The following is a 14,030-nucleotide window of genomic DNA, read 5'->3' on the forward strand; positions in this document are numbered from 1 at the left end:
AACAATTAAAAATCAAATCTGCAGTTGACTAAAGTGGTCCCACTTTTACCTCCGCCAAATCTAATCCCAATCGATGACGCATGTGTTCTCCTCCGTATTAAACGGCGTCGTTTCCACTCTTTCACATTTTTTAAACTGCTTACCAAAATCCCTCCCACGCCACCGCGTTCATATCTTCTTCTTCTCTTCAGTGATTTTGAATCTGGCTTTAAGTTCTCCTGATGGATCTCAGGAGACCGAGTAGCCCAGTGTACGGTCGTCAATGGAGCAGATCATCCAACGGTACGGAATCTAGATCGCCGTCGATGTCTCCAGCTCACCGGAATCAAATCGGTGGTGTTGGTGGCTTATCAACCGTTAAAAGAACTCAAAACGTAGCCACCAAAGCGGCGGCTCAACGGTTAGCGAAGGTTATGGCTTTACAGAACAAAGACAATGAAGAAGACGATGATGACGACGATCACGAATTCAAATTCGCACCTCCTTCTTCTGGACCTATCAACGGTTCCTTCGCTCGCCGTAATCGATCGCATTCACCTGCGGTAAAATTTCGTAATTGAGATCTTAAGAAACAGATTTGGCTGCTGTGATTTTTCTCATTTTTGTGTTTGTTTTTATGAGTTTTATTAGATAGGTAGGAACATCACTGAGCAAGTGACTTCAGTGCGTTCGTCGTCGACAGGAAGGCCATCAACGTTTAGTAGATCATCAACTCCGAATGCGTCTCCCCTTTGGATGCCACCTAAGGCATCGTTGAAACCTCCGGTGATTATTCCTCCAATTGATCATTCATTTAAGGATAGAGATCAAAGGTGAAGAAAACTATTCACTTTCTTTAGTGGAATTTGTCAAAACCAGTTCCTATTATCTCATAGATTTAGCGTTTTCAGATACTTTGGTGATGTACCACGCTTAGTAAATTCGAGAGATAAGGGGTATCAGCGAGAAGCTTCAGCTCTTCGTGATGAAGTATGTGGGCTTTTTCCTTTTAACCCTTGTGGATTATCTACTGGTCATTTTTACCTTGTATATGAAAATTGTTAGAAGCTGTTGGACTTGAGGTTGACTAAATTTTTACTTGCAGGTGGATATGCTACAAGAGGAGAATGAGATTGTATTGGAGAAGGTTCAACGTCTTTTCACTAAAATTATTTTTCATGAAAATAAGTTGTTATCCTCTGTTTTCATAACAGTTTGTTCTTGATTACAGCTTCACCGTGCAGAAGAAATGCGTGAGGCAGCAGAAGCCAGGGCTCGAGAGCTGGAGAAACAGGTTTTGATCCAGTTGTTATCACTAGTTTATCTTTGCTGAATTTGTTTCTTGAGTTTTGAGAGAAAACTATTCTGAACTTGCTTACATTATCTTAACAATAGTAATTGAAATTAATCTTTCATTAGCCTCTCTTGTCTTGTATTTTATATTCTGTATTTTTAGGTATGTATCTTATAATGTAGCTACGTACCATTATGTTAGTTTATTTAAGCCGTTAGAAACATTTTAGTGTGTTTGATTGACCAAATGCAATGAAGTTATGCTCTCATATCAATATTTTGTGGTCATATATGCATGAAAATGCAATGAACTTGTACTCTATATTTTTTAAAAAGTAAATTTCATGGAATCTGCATACATTTCAAGATTTTATTTTTACTTAGAATGACATGCGTGTAGGTGCTAGCATATTTTCAAAGATTCATCTGTCCCTTTTCTTTTCTTGTCCCAAAAAGGTTGCTTCTCTTGGAGAAGGAGTGTCTCTGGAGGCTAAATTGTTAAGTAGGTAAGGAGCCTGTGACCTCTTTTTCTTTATCTTTCTCTTCTTTAGAATATACGTCGGTAACTATAAAGCTCATGATGAACTGTGATTTCCTTCAGAAAGGAAGCGGCATTGCGCCAACGTGAGGTTAGTGTGTAGAGATATATAAAATTTTAATCGCTTCTTTGGTTGAGCTCCCATTTTGTACTTTTATGATGCCACATTAAGTTATAGATAAACATTTTTGTAAAGCCTAACGATTAAGACTGACTGGCTGGCAGGCTGCTCTTAAGGCTGCTAACGAGAAAAAAGATGGGAAAAAGGAGGAAGTTGTTTCCCTCCGTTCAGAAATTCAGGTAGGTCTACTAATATTTTGGTATTAGAATATGTTTGTTATTCTGATCTGCATTATGTAATCATTTCTTTATGTTCAGATCTTGAAGGATGAGGCAGAAACAGCTGCGGAATGCCTTCAAGAAGCGGAATCAGAAGCAAAGGCTCTTCGTATAATGACTCAAAGAATGGTTTTAACACAGGACGAAATGGTATGTTTAGAAAGCTCAAGTCTCATTATACTCACGTTTAAAGATTTCTGATTGTATGGAAAAAAAAATTGATCATCTAGGAGGAAGTAGCCTTGAAGAGATGCTGGCTTGCCCGGTATTGGGGTTTGGCAGTGCAGCATGGTAAGTAATGCATCCATCTTGTGAACGTGTTCTCATTGATACACTTACTCAGCTCTCTAATTTTGGTCAAAGGCTTGTAGTTGTGGTGAGGTAGTTTATTTATTAAAATTCTTAGATATTTGGTTTTCCTGTGGCTTACCTATGTAGGCATTTGTGCTGACATAGCACCATCCAGGCATGAAAAATGGTCGGCTCTGGCTCCTCTTCCATTTGAGCTGGTCATATCTGCAGCACAAAAGACCAAGGAGTTATCTCGGGACAAAGGCTAGTCTTAATATTTGCTATGGCCAAGGTTTCCTTGATACTGTTTACTTACCAGCCTTTGGAATTGATCAGGTGGGAGTGATCAGAGCAAAACTGCTAGATTTTTAAGTGATCTACCTGGAGAAGGAAATATCGAAAGTATGCTTTCAGTTGAGATGGGTTTGAGAGAGCTGGCATCCTTAAAGGTAATATACCATTGTTTCTTTACTTTAAGGTATCTTCAAGTACATAATTAAGTTCTCATATCACAACGAAATTTAGGTTGAGGATGCTGTTATGCTTGCATTCGCACAGAAGAGAACACCGAGTTTGGTTCGTCAAGGTATGTATGCTATATCATCAATTAGTACAGTGTCAAATATAGTCTGTTTTTACTAGTCATCGAGATCAATAGTCTGTTTTCTCCATATCTTACAGATTCCAAAGGGCATGGAGAACTCAGTTTTGTAGAATCATACGGTAAGAGAAGAGAGTCCAAACATGCACAATATATCATATCAGCAGTCAAACTTGATGAAATCCTTACTATGTTATCACATTTCTCAAATGCAGAGATAAAAGAAGGGGAACAAGAAGATGTTGCCTTTAAGCAGGTAGTTTCTTTATGCCTATAATTTCATAACTATAAGGTTATAATGTGACATTTTGTTACAAGAGATGGTAATTATTGGTATATTGTGGTTGGTAACTAAATTTATCGCGATGAATCTTGATGAACCGACGTTATTTGGTTATAAATGCAGGCATGGCTTATGTACTTCTGGGGTAGAGCCAAGTTGCATAGTGTGGAAGAAGACATTGCAGATGAACGTTTCCAGTTTTGGACCAGTCGTAGTGAAGGAAAATCTCCGACTTCACAAGATGCCGTTGACGGTAATAAACTTCTTCAATTGATTTCCCCTGTGTCCTAATTCTAGTTTTAATAACACATTAACTTGTTCTCTTTACAGTGGAACGAGGTTTGTTAGAGCTAAGGAAACTAGGAGTAGAGCAACAATTATGGGAAGCTTGTCGCAAAGAAACAGATCAGCTTCTTCCATCTTCTTCTCCGACATCTACTCTTTCAAATCACAACCTTGACTCTTAATTTAAAGATATCAATAGCATTATTCTCTATTGTATAACCGAAAAAACAAATCATCATAATCTAAAATCTTAAGTTTTAAACCCAAAAAAAAAAAAAAAAAGAGAGTGCTAAAAGTCTAACCATTTCTGAAAATAAACACATGTAGTGGGAGAGATAACACCATCAGGTGAACAGATCGCTATATGCGGACAAACCCCGCAAGGAATCGAAGCAAAAGCTCCAGCTCTCGGTTCGCCATTACCGAACTTTTTCCCGGTCAACCTGTAGCAAACTTCTCCGATTCTCGTAGAAGCAAACTCATTCATTCCATTACTCTTCACCTCCATGATCAAATTATCCAAAATCAAGTTCTTAAGTATCTCCTTAGTCTGATCAACACTCAGCTTCTCCTCTTTAACAAAATACCCACACAAAACCTCCAAAGTAACAACCCTCTGCCTATGCCTCTCCAAAATCATCACACACTTGGCTTTCAAATCTTCGATTTTCGACAGGTCAAGAGCTCCATCAGTGTACCATTCACCACCAGTAAGTTCACTACAAGGCTCAAACTCCATTGCAAGATAATGTTTGACACCTTTGTTGTTCATGTTTGCTACTTCTTTGATGAGATTCTTCTTCCGTAGAGAAGCGATCAATCGAGTAACTATAGTTGCTGGGATCGTTTTCTCGCGTTTCAATTCGAACATAGTTGCGCCTCTTCCTTGGTTTATTCGAATCAGATCCAGAAGCTTCTTCTCGTGTGGCTCGTTTAGATCACCTCCCGATGATTTCGGATCCGGACGTTTTCGTTTACTCATTCTTACAAATTCACCAAACTGCAAAAATCAATCGGAATTGTGACACGGTAATTGAGAGAATTCGTGTGATTTACGAAAAGGATTGATCTATACTATAAGAAGGTGATAAAATCGATGATTCTGAGATTACAAAGGATTTTGGTGAAGATTCAGATTCAATTTACCTGGAGATTGGTTTACTGGAGATGAACAATCCGATGAATATAGAGGCTTTAGGAGAGTTCAGAGAACGGAGAAGTCGTCCGTGACTGGAACGGATACGAAAACCCTAGGTCTGCTTTTAGCTAAATATATAAGACAGAGAAGAAAGTCAAATATATTAGTGTGGGCCTAAACTAATACACAACAAAAGGTAACTCGAAGTGGATTGGTACATATTGTTCAGGATTTTTGTTAATTCAATATGAGATTTCGCTATACAAGTTGGTTTAGATAAAAACATGTAGATTAAAAATATTTATTTTTAAAAAATTCAATTTATTTTTTAAAAATAGAAATAATTATAAAGTATTAAAATAATATATAATTTGCATAAAATTTTGAAAATAATTTATATTGTAAAACAAAAAATTTGGTCCAAAACAATTTATATTGTAAAACAAAGAAAGTATATATTTTTGATTTTTTACTAATATTTATGCTTATTAATTTTCAGAAATAAGTTGACAAAAAAATTCTATAAATATTTTATTTTATTAGACTGAACTTTTTCAGATTAAACCATAAACTTTAGTGAATATTTTTTAAAATCTAAAACCATTTTTGTATAAATGTTGTTGATTTCGACCGAAATAGTTTCATACAAAATATAGTTTTAAATAATAACACAAAACGGAAATAAAATAAAATTAGAAGACAGTTCTGTAAATAATAATATGTTTATTTTTTTAAATCTTGAATAATGAGAATAAAATGATCAGAGTCTTTATTACAATAATAAATTTATGAAATTAAATATCCGTCTTCTTTCTTCGTCCGACAAGTTCATATTAATTAAAGATACCTTGAGACTTTCCTCTTCTCAGATACAAAGCTGACATTTGAAGAAAAAGACATTTCTAAAATTAAACAGAACCTAAGCTTTTGCAATGGCGGAACCTGAGAAGAAGCGAGATCAACCATTTTCTCAAGTAATCATCCTTCATTTTTCCCCCACAAATTTAATAATCTATCATTATCACCCCCACCTTTTGCGTTCATCATTACCCCCACATTTATCTCTCCCTCTTTTCGCAGAGCCAGATTTTGATTTTGATTTTTTCCCCTTTTTCTCTGATCTGATATTATGGTGCTATCGCAGGAAAAAGACGAAGAGAAAGATCTATACCTTGTTCACGACGAGCACGAGTCTCCTCTTCCTCTCACCGTCACTTCTCGTGTAAATTTCTCCGATCCTAAATTCGTTTTAGGTTTTAGGGTTATATTAATAGTCTCGTCTTAAAAATTGGAAGACTTTTGGAATTTGCAGGTTTTGTACATGTTAGGAGATATAGCATCTGGTCCAGCTTATAGGTTTACTCAATGGTTGGATTTAGTTCGTAAACGAAGTGCTACTTACGGATCCTCTGGCTTCCCTCACCGCCTTCACCGCATCGATGATATGGTCACTAGGTTAACACTTTCTCTGACTTTTTGTCAAGTACTTGGTTTGTTGATTATGATTTTGGAATCTTATGAGTATATCAGAACAAAGGTTTCTAAATTAGGATATTAGTCTTCATGTCAGTTGATACAAGTATTATCCAGTGCAGGAGAGAGGAATACTGATCCTAAAAGTCCACCAAGTAGGCAGAGTTCAGAGATTAGTTTGTGGGAAAGGCTTGGTAAAGCTTCTACTGTGGATATTGATTCGAGCTGTTTTTCATGGAATATGTTGTCTTCACTTCATCATACTGAACATAGTAGTAGCACTGATCATTCTGAAGAAGACCAGAGTAAACCACTTGAGGTATATATATCATTATGATCTTGGACTGGTGATGCTAGGAGGATCTTTTGACACTATTAGATGTCTGTACAGGTTACTGTGAATTCTGGAGGAGTTGTTTTCTTTGCCCTGTTCAATAGTTCCAGCTCTGAAGATGCCTCTCGTAAGGAAGAAGCAGCAGTTATTAAATTTGCATCATCGAGGATGGCCACGCAATCAGAACGTCTAGGTTATGAGTTTTCCAAGTGGCTAGGGGTGCAGATTCCGCAGGTGCTTCTTTTCTTTCTTGTAGTTTTTTAAAAATGTAGTAATGGTTTTGCTCATTTCACTTTCTTTCTAGAATTTTCAAGTAATGAGTAATCATCATGCGACAGGCTAGAGTAATTCACAGCTGTAATCCTGAGTGGACACTGATCAAAGAAGCCACTGAAAAAGCACAAGCTAAAGCGACTTCGGAGGGGGACGAGGTTGGTGAAATGACATGTTCAGAACTTCTGGAAGCCCTTGAGCTCAGCCGTTGTCTTCTCTTAATGAGGTGAAAGCACAAGATTCATCTTTATTCTTTATCACTTTTCTCCATTTTTTACTTGGACCAGCAGCATAATGTTGACAGTTTTTTTGTTCCTTTGCATTAGTGTTTAACTAGATGATAGTAAACCATTTGAAATATGAATATACCATTTGATAATATATTTTAAGAAAAATAAAAGATGTTATGTTATTAGATATAAAAATTGTATTATAAAATAAGAAAGATCTAAATTACAAATATGAGGTGGAATTATTTTATTGGATAAAATTTGATAACAACAGTTAAACAGAAATCTAATCTTGCTTTAAATGATAATAAATATGAGAGAAATAGCTGAACAGAAATCTAGTCTTACCTAATAGGATTATGTAAAATCTAGTCTTACCTAATAGGATCATGTAGGCACTTTCAAATTTACAATTTTTAATGTGATGTTTGTATAGAACCCCTCTTCTTAGCCCAGGATTCTCTATATGTGATTACAGTTATGTTCATGGATGTCCAATGCTGGAGAGCATGAGTAGTTTTGAAACTGAAGAAAAAGCAGAGAGAGCTGCTGCAGCTCTAGGGAGAATCTTGGTGTTAGATCTAGTAATTAGGAATGAAGACAGATTACCGTGTCGTCAGCTGAGATGGCGTGGCAACCCGGCAAATCTGTTACTGACAGACAGAATTGTGTCTTCTGCAAAGCATCATGAATGTTCATTTGATGAAGCTTTTGATTCCGCCATCAAACGGTACCATCCAAAGGACTATAGATCCATTCAAAGGGAAAGAAGAGCTTCTTCCGTAGATAGCAGATCCAGGTTGAGTATCAGTGATCAAATGTTGGTCTCACAGGCTTCTGATTTTTCTGATATAACGGAATCACCTAGATCATATGATACTGGTTTAATGAGTCCAATGTCTGATAGATCAGTAGCTGCCGATTTTCACCTCGTTGCCATAGACTCGGGTGTTCCACGGCGGCCTCCTGCTGGAAAACGGGCAAGCGACCAAGAAATTTATCCAAGATTAGTTGAGTTACTCCTCAATAGTAGCCAATATTCTTCGAATTTGTTACATGAAATAACAGAAGGAAGTTTAGGATATCCACAGGCAGAAGATGGTGAAGAAACATCTAATGTTCGATCTGTAGTAACACCAGTTGTACGCGAGTTTCGAAATGGTTTCCGAGCTGGTCTCAGGGATTTGCAAGAGTTTCACATCTTCCTTGTCACCCTTCATCAGAAATTAGATGTGTTGCTTCGGGCATTTTTTAGTATGATGGACAAAACAATGTGTGCAGATTTTGACAGAGAAGACTTTGCTGTTCCTGAGTCACCTTCACATACTCATGGGCATGAGGTGAATCATTATCCATCTCCCTCAAAAGATCGGGTGCCTAGTGATAACAGCTCTGATCACAGTGAGTCAGATATGCAAAAATCAGTTCCTAGGACACCAAATTCAGAAAACAAAGAAGACGGGTCTTCGCCTAAGTCACGTGAAAGTTGGCACGGAAGATCCGGTAAAGGTGGAGAATCTCTTAGCAGTCAGCGTTTGGCAGCAAAGCTCCGTGACTTCCATAAGTTTGCAAAGGTTTGTCGCTTCGAGCTTTGATCACTATGTTCTAATTTGTAAAGTAGGTTCAGATTTTTTATAAAAAAAAAAGTTTGTCTTCTTGGATGGAAGTTCTCAGCCATTTTCTCTTTCTTCACTCTCAATATTTTCATGGTGCGTCCAGGTTGATGCTGAGTCTAATAAAGAACTAGACCAGTGGAATGAAACACTGCGGAATGAAGTGATGAAACTTTGCCAAGAGAACGGTTTCAACACTGGTTTTTTTGAGGGCAGTGATAATAACAGTTGCACAGATGCTTATGAGCTAAAGGTATCATGAAGTTTTATTATTTCCTTTTATCCTGAATATGATCTTCATTATATAATATAGTTTTTGGCAACTGAACTCAAACATTGTCTCTCTTGTTTGCATTCTCCTTGATAACAGGTTAGACTTGAGCATATTCTTGAGAGGATATCATTGATTAGCAAAGCTGCTAATACAGAGAAACCATCAATGATACAAGAAAATCTTTTTATCGGGGGAGGATTGGCTGCAAGGTCGATTTACACTCTTCAGCATTTAGGTATAACTCATGTTCTATGTTTGTGCGCTAATGAAATCGGGCAATCGGATACTCAATACCCGGATCTCTTCGAGTACCAAAACTTCTCAGTAAGTGAACCTGTCTTATATGTCTCTTAAAAGGAATTGGTAAAAAAAAATGCATCTATAAAGATGATCGTTTTCTTCTTGTGTCTTCCCTTTGACCAGATAACCGATGATGAAGACTCAAATATCGAGAGCATCTTTCAAGAAGCTCTCGATTTCATCAAGCATGGCGAAGAAACTGGTGGCAAGATTTTAGTTCATTGCTTCGAAGGTCGGAGTAGAAGCGCAACAGTAGTGCTTGCTTACCTAATGCTCCAAAAGTAAGTTGTTGGGGACAAATAAAATTTGTTGGAAATTTTCAATACTTGTTCTCATTTGTTTACTGGTGGGAACAATAAATAGGAAGCTCACACTTTTAGAAGCATGGAGCAAACTGAGGAAAGTTCATAGACGAGCTCAACCGAATGATGGATTTGCGCGGATCTTAATAAACCTCGACAAGAAATGTCACGGGAAAGTATCAATGGAGTGGAGACAGAGGAAACCGACAATGAAAGTGTGTCCGGTTTGTGGAAAGAACGCAGGTCTAAGCAGCAGTTCTTTGAAGCTTCATCTCCAGAAATCTCACAGGAAACTGTCTTCGGGAAGTGTTGACAGTGCAATGAACATGGAGATTCAAAAGGCTTTGGAGGCTCTTAAACTCAGCACTGGCCGTGGCTCAAGTGCTAGTTCCAATTCTTTCCAATCTCATCCTGGTTAGAGAGTCCGGTTTGGTTTTATCTATGGTTTGTCCCGGTTAAAGTCTCTCTAATCGTACATCTCTGAACAAAAACATTGATCTGTTTTGTTTTGTTTTTTACTGTAACGATCTTTGTACTTGTATACGCAAGTAAATAAAAAGCCGAAAAGCTGAATAGAAGTCACTGGGAAACGTCATAATAAGCTAATGTAACATTTGTAACTCTTTTTCCCTTGTGCTTTGTGTTAAGAAAGTAAGATTTGGCCCAAAAATGTCATAAAACTAAAAAATTGATTGCGTAATCAAACAAAAGTTCCCTTTCATTTTCGATATAATAAACTAAAAAAATTTGACATTCTTTCCGGCGTGCACATTGATGAAAGTGAACTCTTGTTAACTTTCATTTGTGACTTGTATGGAGTACAAGACGTGCGTGATGTGCCAGACGACGGAGAAAGATGAAGGAATCATGAGGTGGTATATGTATGAAGAATGGCTATGGAAAGCAGACAAAGTAAAAATTGATTGAAATATTGGGGAACATAAATGCAAATCTAATTTGATGTTAAATCTATGTGGGAAATCTGATAACGGTGGATCGTCTTTGTGGACCAACTTGGTGTTAGCTTTTTTTCCAACTACTTATTAATTTATCCATTCCTTTGTTAATGACTAGTCTCTCCTTTAAGTCATCCTTTAAGTTGCTTTTGTATCTCCACTTTATTCTCTGCCTTCTTTTTCATGGGAAAGTTGCACATCAGAAGCACCAATGAACTTGTAATGAACTCCTTCAAAAAAATTTCTGATATTATATCTTAAGCGATGTCCTCTCTCCTACATTTTTGTTTGTTTATTGTTTACCAATTTCTTGAATAACAAGTTAATTTGTTTCTTCAAAAAGTGTAGAAGCCCACTTTTGTAACGGACGTTAAGATTGCGCTTTAGTTGGTGAAATTTTATATGTTAGGTAGTTCACGTATTTTGTTGTTTGGAGAAATATTAATAAATGGCATTAAATGGAAATCGAATCCATTCTTTGAAGCAGTGTGGGTCCAAACATGGAGCACAAGTGTTATAAAAGACTTGAGGCTGAGAAGTAACGAAGAGACATGAAAAAGAGGACAATGACCAAAGGTGGTACATAACACACGTATGACTCGTCCTTACTTTGCTGTCCACAAAATTCTCTCATAAAACTAAAACCTACCACCGATTTTTTCTCCTCTCTCTCTCTCTCTCAAAATCTGCCCCGGCTCTTCTTTATCGGACGCGTAGTATCAATATCGATATTTTAACCCCGTGATCTATGCTTATCTTTTCTTGGTTATATGGTTATAGAGAACCGTTATCTGTTTTTGATACCTGTAAATAATATAATAGAAATGCTTCTTAGACCCGACATTCGTAAATAATATAATATCGAGAATCAAATAAGTTACATGATTCGGATTTTCATTAGGAATTGGACAACTATCGAGAATGGTTATGGCATATTTATACATGTTGACCACTTATTTGTGAGTGGTTATTATCCCGGATATAAAATGATCATCTAAGTGAAAATTTTTGAATCCGTCCAAACATTTCTACTATTGATCCGAATGACAAAATCAAGATAAACTAGTACTCCCTCTATTCATAATAGTTTGATGTTTTGGATTTTGACGCTTATTAAGAACTCAATTATTGTTTAATCATTTTAACATTTTTCTTAGTGTTATAAGACAATAAAAATAAAGAAAAATGCTAGAAAATCAATTTTTATGAAACAAAAAACAAAAGCTAGAGCATCAAACTTTTAGGAACATATGGAGTATTTGGTATCAAACGATTTCGTCTATACGATATGGCAATTTTAAGCGTATATGTCTCTTTCTAGCTTTGAAAGTTGATTTGATATAGAAGAAAATTGACTATTCTGTAAAATAAAAAGATTGTATAAGTGCATTGAAGCCATGAAGGCTATAATTTATTTATATTTTTTTTGGTGAATCAAGCAATTGAAAGTAACCAGATAGGAAAATGCTACGTCTTTTTCAATCACATCGTCGAAAGTTGTACATTTTCTAACAACAACAAAGTAATTCAAATCAAATCCTAAATGCCTACTACGATTGTAAAACTAAACAACAACAAAGTAAGTTAAAATTCAAACGTTGATAAGAAACTATTTACTTTGTTAGTTTTGGTGTAGGAAAAAGTAAGTGGTACAAATAGACGTTTTGTTTTTGGTTTTTAATGTTTCGGTGTTACCATTACGATCATCTCATCATTGTAATTTACGAACAACCTCAATCTAATGGTCAGTGAAGATTTATTGTGATAGTAGTCGAAATGTTACTATCTTTTTTATTCAACATTTAGTTAACGTCCTTTCGCCTACTACAAGTCAATCAATTTAATACAAGAATTTGCCATGTTTGGCTATATAAGTAGCCACGACAACAAACTTCACACTTTCTTGCCTGAAATAGAATTCACATGGGACCTTTCTCTGACATTTGCATAGGAATAGATAAACTCATAGAATAAAAATTCATACGTGGATTAGTAATAAACCCAATTATTTACTGAGGGAAAAACAAAAAGCCATATTAAAATGAATATTATATTCTAATGTATTAAACTATTAATAAAAAAAATTCTTTTGAATGGGATTGGTTTTCGATTGGTCCGAAACCCCAGAAGCAACAGTCATTACTCTGTTTTCATATGAACACTCTTCATCCTCACAAGCAGCAACAAGAACAAGCACAACAACAAGAAGAAGCTAGATACGAATGGGATCTTTCTCTCTCCACCGTCGTATCTTCCTCCTCCTCCTCCGCCTCCGACGTTATCGGAGCTATTGAATTCGATCCCACTGATAACATCGTCGCTACCGCCGGGATTTCAAGAAAGATTCGTTTTTACGGCCTCCCTTCTCTTTTACGTAACAACGCTGTCTCCGGTACCGGAGTTTCCTTCGTCGATCAAGCCACCGCCTGCGAATATTACATCTGTACTCCGGCGAAACTTAGTAGTCTCCGGTGGAGACCCGGGTCGGGCGGTCGGGTTATTGGGTCGGGAGATTACGACGGCGTAGTGATGGAGTACGATCTTGAGAAGAGGACGCCGGTATTCGAAAGGGACGAGCACGGTGGTCGTCGTGTATGGAGCGTAGATTACACTCGTCACGGCGGCGCTTCGACGGTGGGCGCGTCGGGATCGGATGACGGGACTATGCAAGTATGGGATCCGAGGTGTCCGCCGGAAGAATCTGTCGGTGTTGTACGACCGGCGGGGATTTGCCGGAGTGCTGTTTGTTGCGTCGAGTTCGATCCTTCCGGTGGACCAGCCGTGGCCGTCGGATGCGCTGATCGGAAAGGGTACGTTTACGATATAAGGAAACTCGTTGACCCGGCGTTGACTTTACAAGGTCATACGAAAACGGTGTCGTATGTGAGGTTCCTCGACGGTGGGACGGTGGTGACGGCAGGTACGGACGGTTGTTTGAAGCTGTGGAGCGTGGAGGATGGGCGCGTGATTCGCACGTACGAAGGGCATGTGAATAATCGGAACTTCGTGGGGTTATCTGTGTGGAGAAACGGCGCGTTGTTTGGTTGTGGATCGGAAAACAACAGGGTGTTTGTGTACGATAGGAGATGGGGGAAGCCGGTTTGGGTAGATGGGTTTGAACCAGTTGGTATGAATTCTGGTTCGGATAAGCGGTTCGTGAGTAGCGTCTGTTGGAGGCAATCAGGTGTGGACCAGTGTACCCTAGTGGCTGGAGGATCTGATGGAGTATTACAGGTTTACGTGGGCAAAAGAAAACCATAGTGTTCTTCTTAATTTATCATTACTATATTTTATGAATTATGATGATGATGATGATGATGATGATGCTTCTTAATTTCTTTTCTTTTTTTCAAATTTAATTTCCTATTTGAGATGATTTTTGATTGAGTTGTGAGAGCATACGATCTGTTTGTTTTTTTTTTTAATTTATAAAGGATTTTTTACTTGTTCAATATCTTTGTTGTTACTCAGAAATTTGAGTTTTTAATCCATAAATTTTCATTACCTATTTATTATACGATATTTGGG

At 37.3% G+C, this 14,030-nt stretch overlaps 4 protein-coding genes across 8 annotated transcripts; 3 read left to right on the forward strand and 1 right to left on the reverse strand.

The window, feature by feature from the left end:
• Positions 1 to 146: 146 nt before the first annotated feature.
• On the forward strand, positions 147 to 4,880 carry AT5G23700 (coiled-coil protein). Of its 3 annotated transcripts, NM_001343819.1 has the most exons (17): positions 147 to 542; positions 631 to 812; positions 891 to 969; positions 1,085 to 1,126; positions 1,211 to 1,273; positions 1,729 to 1,778; positions 1,874 to 1,901; positions 2,036 to 2,110; positions 2,189 to 2,299; positions 2,380 to 2,440; positions 2,588 to 2,704; positions 2,777 to 2,889; positions 2,966 to 3,026; positions 3,122 to 3,163; positions 3,257 to 3,297; positions 3,448 to 3,577; positions 3,655 to 4,880. In NM_001343819.1, exons 1-17 carry the CDS (start codon positions 222 to 224, stop codon positions 3,789 to 3,791), a joined length of 1,653 nt encoding a protein of 550 aa, NP_001330555.1. In that variant the 5' UTR covers positions 147 to 221; the 3' UTR covers positions 3,792 to 4,880. The 3 variants fall into 3 exon arrangements, with proteins under 3 accessions (NP_001330555.1, NP_001330556.1, NP_197759.3); NM_001343820.1 differs by having other exon boundaries at positions 148 to 542; positions 2,198 to 2,299; positions 3,122 to 3,297; positions 3,655 to 3,805; NM_122275.4 differs by having other exon boundaries at positions 159 to 542; positions 2,588 to 2,687; positions 2,784 to 2,889; positions 3,122 to 3,297; positions 3,655 to 3,810.
• On the reverse strand, positions 3,709 to 4,876 carry AT5G23710 (DNA binding / DNA-directed RNA polymerase). The gene is made up of 2 exons (NM_122276.3): positions 4,756 to 4,876; positions 3,709 to 4,609 (listed from the first exon to the last, which is right to left on the reverse strand). The coding sequence occupies exon 2, from the start codon at positions 4,589 to 4,591 to the stop codon at positions 3,899 to 3,901; it is 693 nt and encodes a 230-aa protein (NP_197760.1). The 5' UTR covers positions 4,592 to 4,609; positions 4,756 to 4,876; the 3' UTR covers positions 3,709 to 3,898.
• A 687-nt stretch (positions 4,881 to 5,567) lies between the features above and the next one.
• PHS1 (dual specificity protein phosphatase family protein) lies at positions 5,568 to 10,219 on the forward strand. Of its 3 annotated transcripts, none has more exons than NM_180735.4 (11): positions 5,568 to 5,721; positions 5,892 to 5,969; positions 6,060 to 6,202; positions 6,338 to 6,539; positions 6,612 to 6,788; positions 6,893 to 7,053; positions 7,536 to 8,631; positions 8,777 to 8,923; positions 9,041 to 9,268; positions 9,368 to 9,525; positions 9,608 to 10,219. In NM_180735.4, the coding sequence occupies exons 1-11, from the start codon at positions 5,680 to 5,682 to the stop codon at positions 9,963 to 9,965; spliced, it is 2,790 nt and encodes a 929-aa protein (NP_851066.2). In that variant the 5' UTR covers positions 5,568 to 5,679; the 3' UTR covers positions 9,966 to 10,219. The 3 variants fall into 3 exon arrangements, with proteins under 3 accessions (NP_851066.2, NP_197761.2, NP_001031933.1); NM_122277.2 differs by having other exon boundaries at positions 5,652 to 5,721; positions 6,343 to 6,539; positions 9,608 to 10,176; NM_001036856.2 differs by having other exon boundaries at positions 5,720 to 5,969; positions 9,608 to 10,211.
• Positions 10,220 to 12,467: 2,248 nt separating this feature from the next.
• Positions 12,468 to 14,001, forward strand: RUP2 (Transducin/WD40 repeat-like superfamily protein). Its single transcript, NM_122278.4, has one exon. The coding sequence runs from the start codon at positions 12,657 to 12,659 to the stop codon at positions 13,761 to 13,763; it is 1,107 nt and encodes a 368-aa protein (NP_568435.2). The 5' UTR covers positions 12,468 to 12,656; the 3' UTR covers positions 13,764 to 14,001.
• Positions 14,002 to 14,030: the final 29 nt, after the last annotated feature.

The sequence above is a fragment of the Arabidopsis thaliana genome, chromosome 5 (genome assembly GCF_000001735.4).
Source record: "Arabidopsis thaliana chromosome 5, partial sequence".
Lineage (NCBI taxonomy): Eukaryota > Viridiplantae > Streptophyta > Magnoliopsida > Brassicales > Brassicaceae > Arabidopsis > Arabidopsis thaliana.

Bases quoted from the DNA above. Each gene is read 5' to 3' on its own strand.
- AT5G23700 (NM_001343820.1), top strand. From the start codon at position 222: ATGGATCTCAGGAGACCGAGTAGCCCAGTGTACGGTCGTCAATGGAGC. The intron at 1,779-1,873 runs GTAAGGAGCCTG...GATTTCCTTCAG, and splicing joins GAGGCTAAATTGTTAAGTAG to AAAGGAAGCGGCATTGCGCC. The intron at 3,027-3,121 runs GTATGTATGCTA...CATATCTTACAG, and splicing joins ACCGAGTTTGGTTCGTCAAG to ATTCCAAAGGGCATGGAGAA.
- AT5G23710 (NM_122276.3), bottom strand. From the start codon at position 4,591: ATGAGTAAACGAAAACGTCCGGATCCGAAATCATCGGGAGGTGATCTA.
- PHS1 (NM_180735.4), top strand. From the start codon at position 5,680: ATGGCGGAACCTGAGAAGAAGCGAGATCAACCATTTTCTCAA. The intron at 5,722-5,891 runs GTAATCATCCTT...GTGCTATCGCAG, and splicing joins GAGATCAACCATTTTCTCAA to GAAAAAGACGAAGAGAAAGA. The intron at 6,540-6,611 runs GTATATATATCA...ATGTCTGTACAG, and splicing joins ACCAGAGTAAACCACTTGAG to GTTACTGTGAATTCTGGAGG.
- RUP2 (NM_122278.4), top strand. From the start codon at position 12,657: ATGAACACTCTTCATCCTCACAAGCAGCAACAAGAACAAGCACAACAA.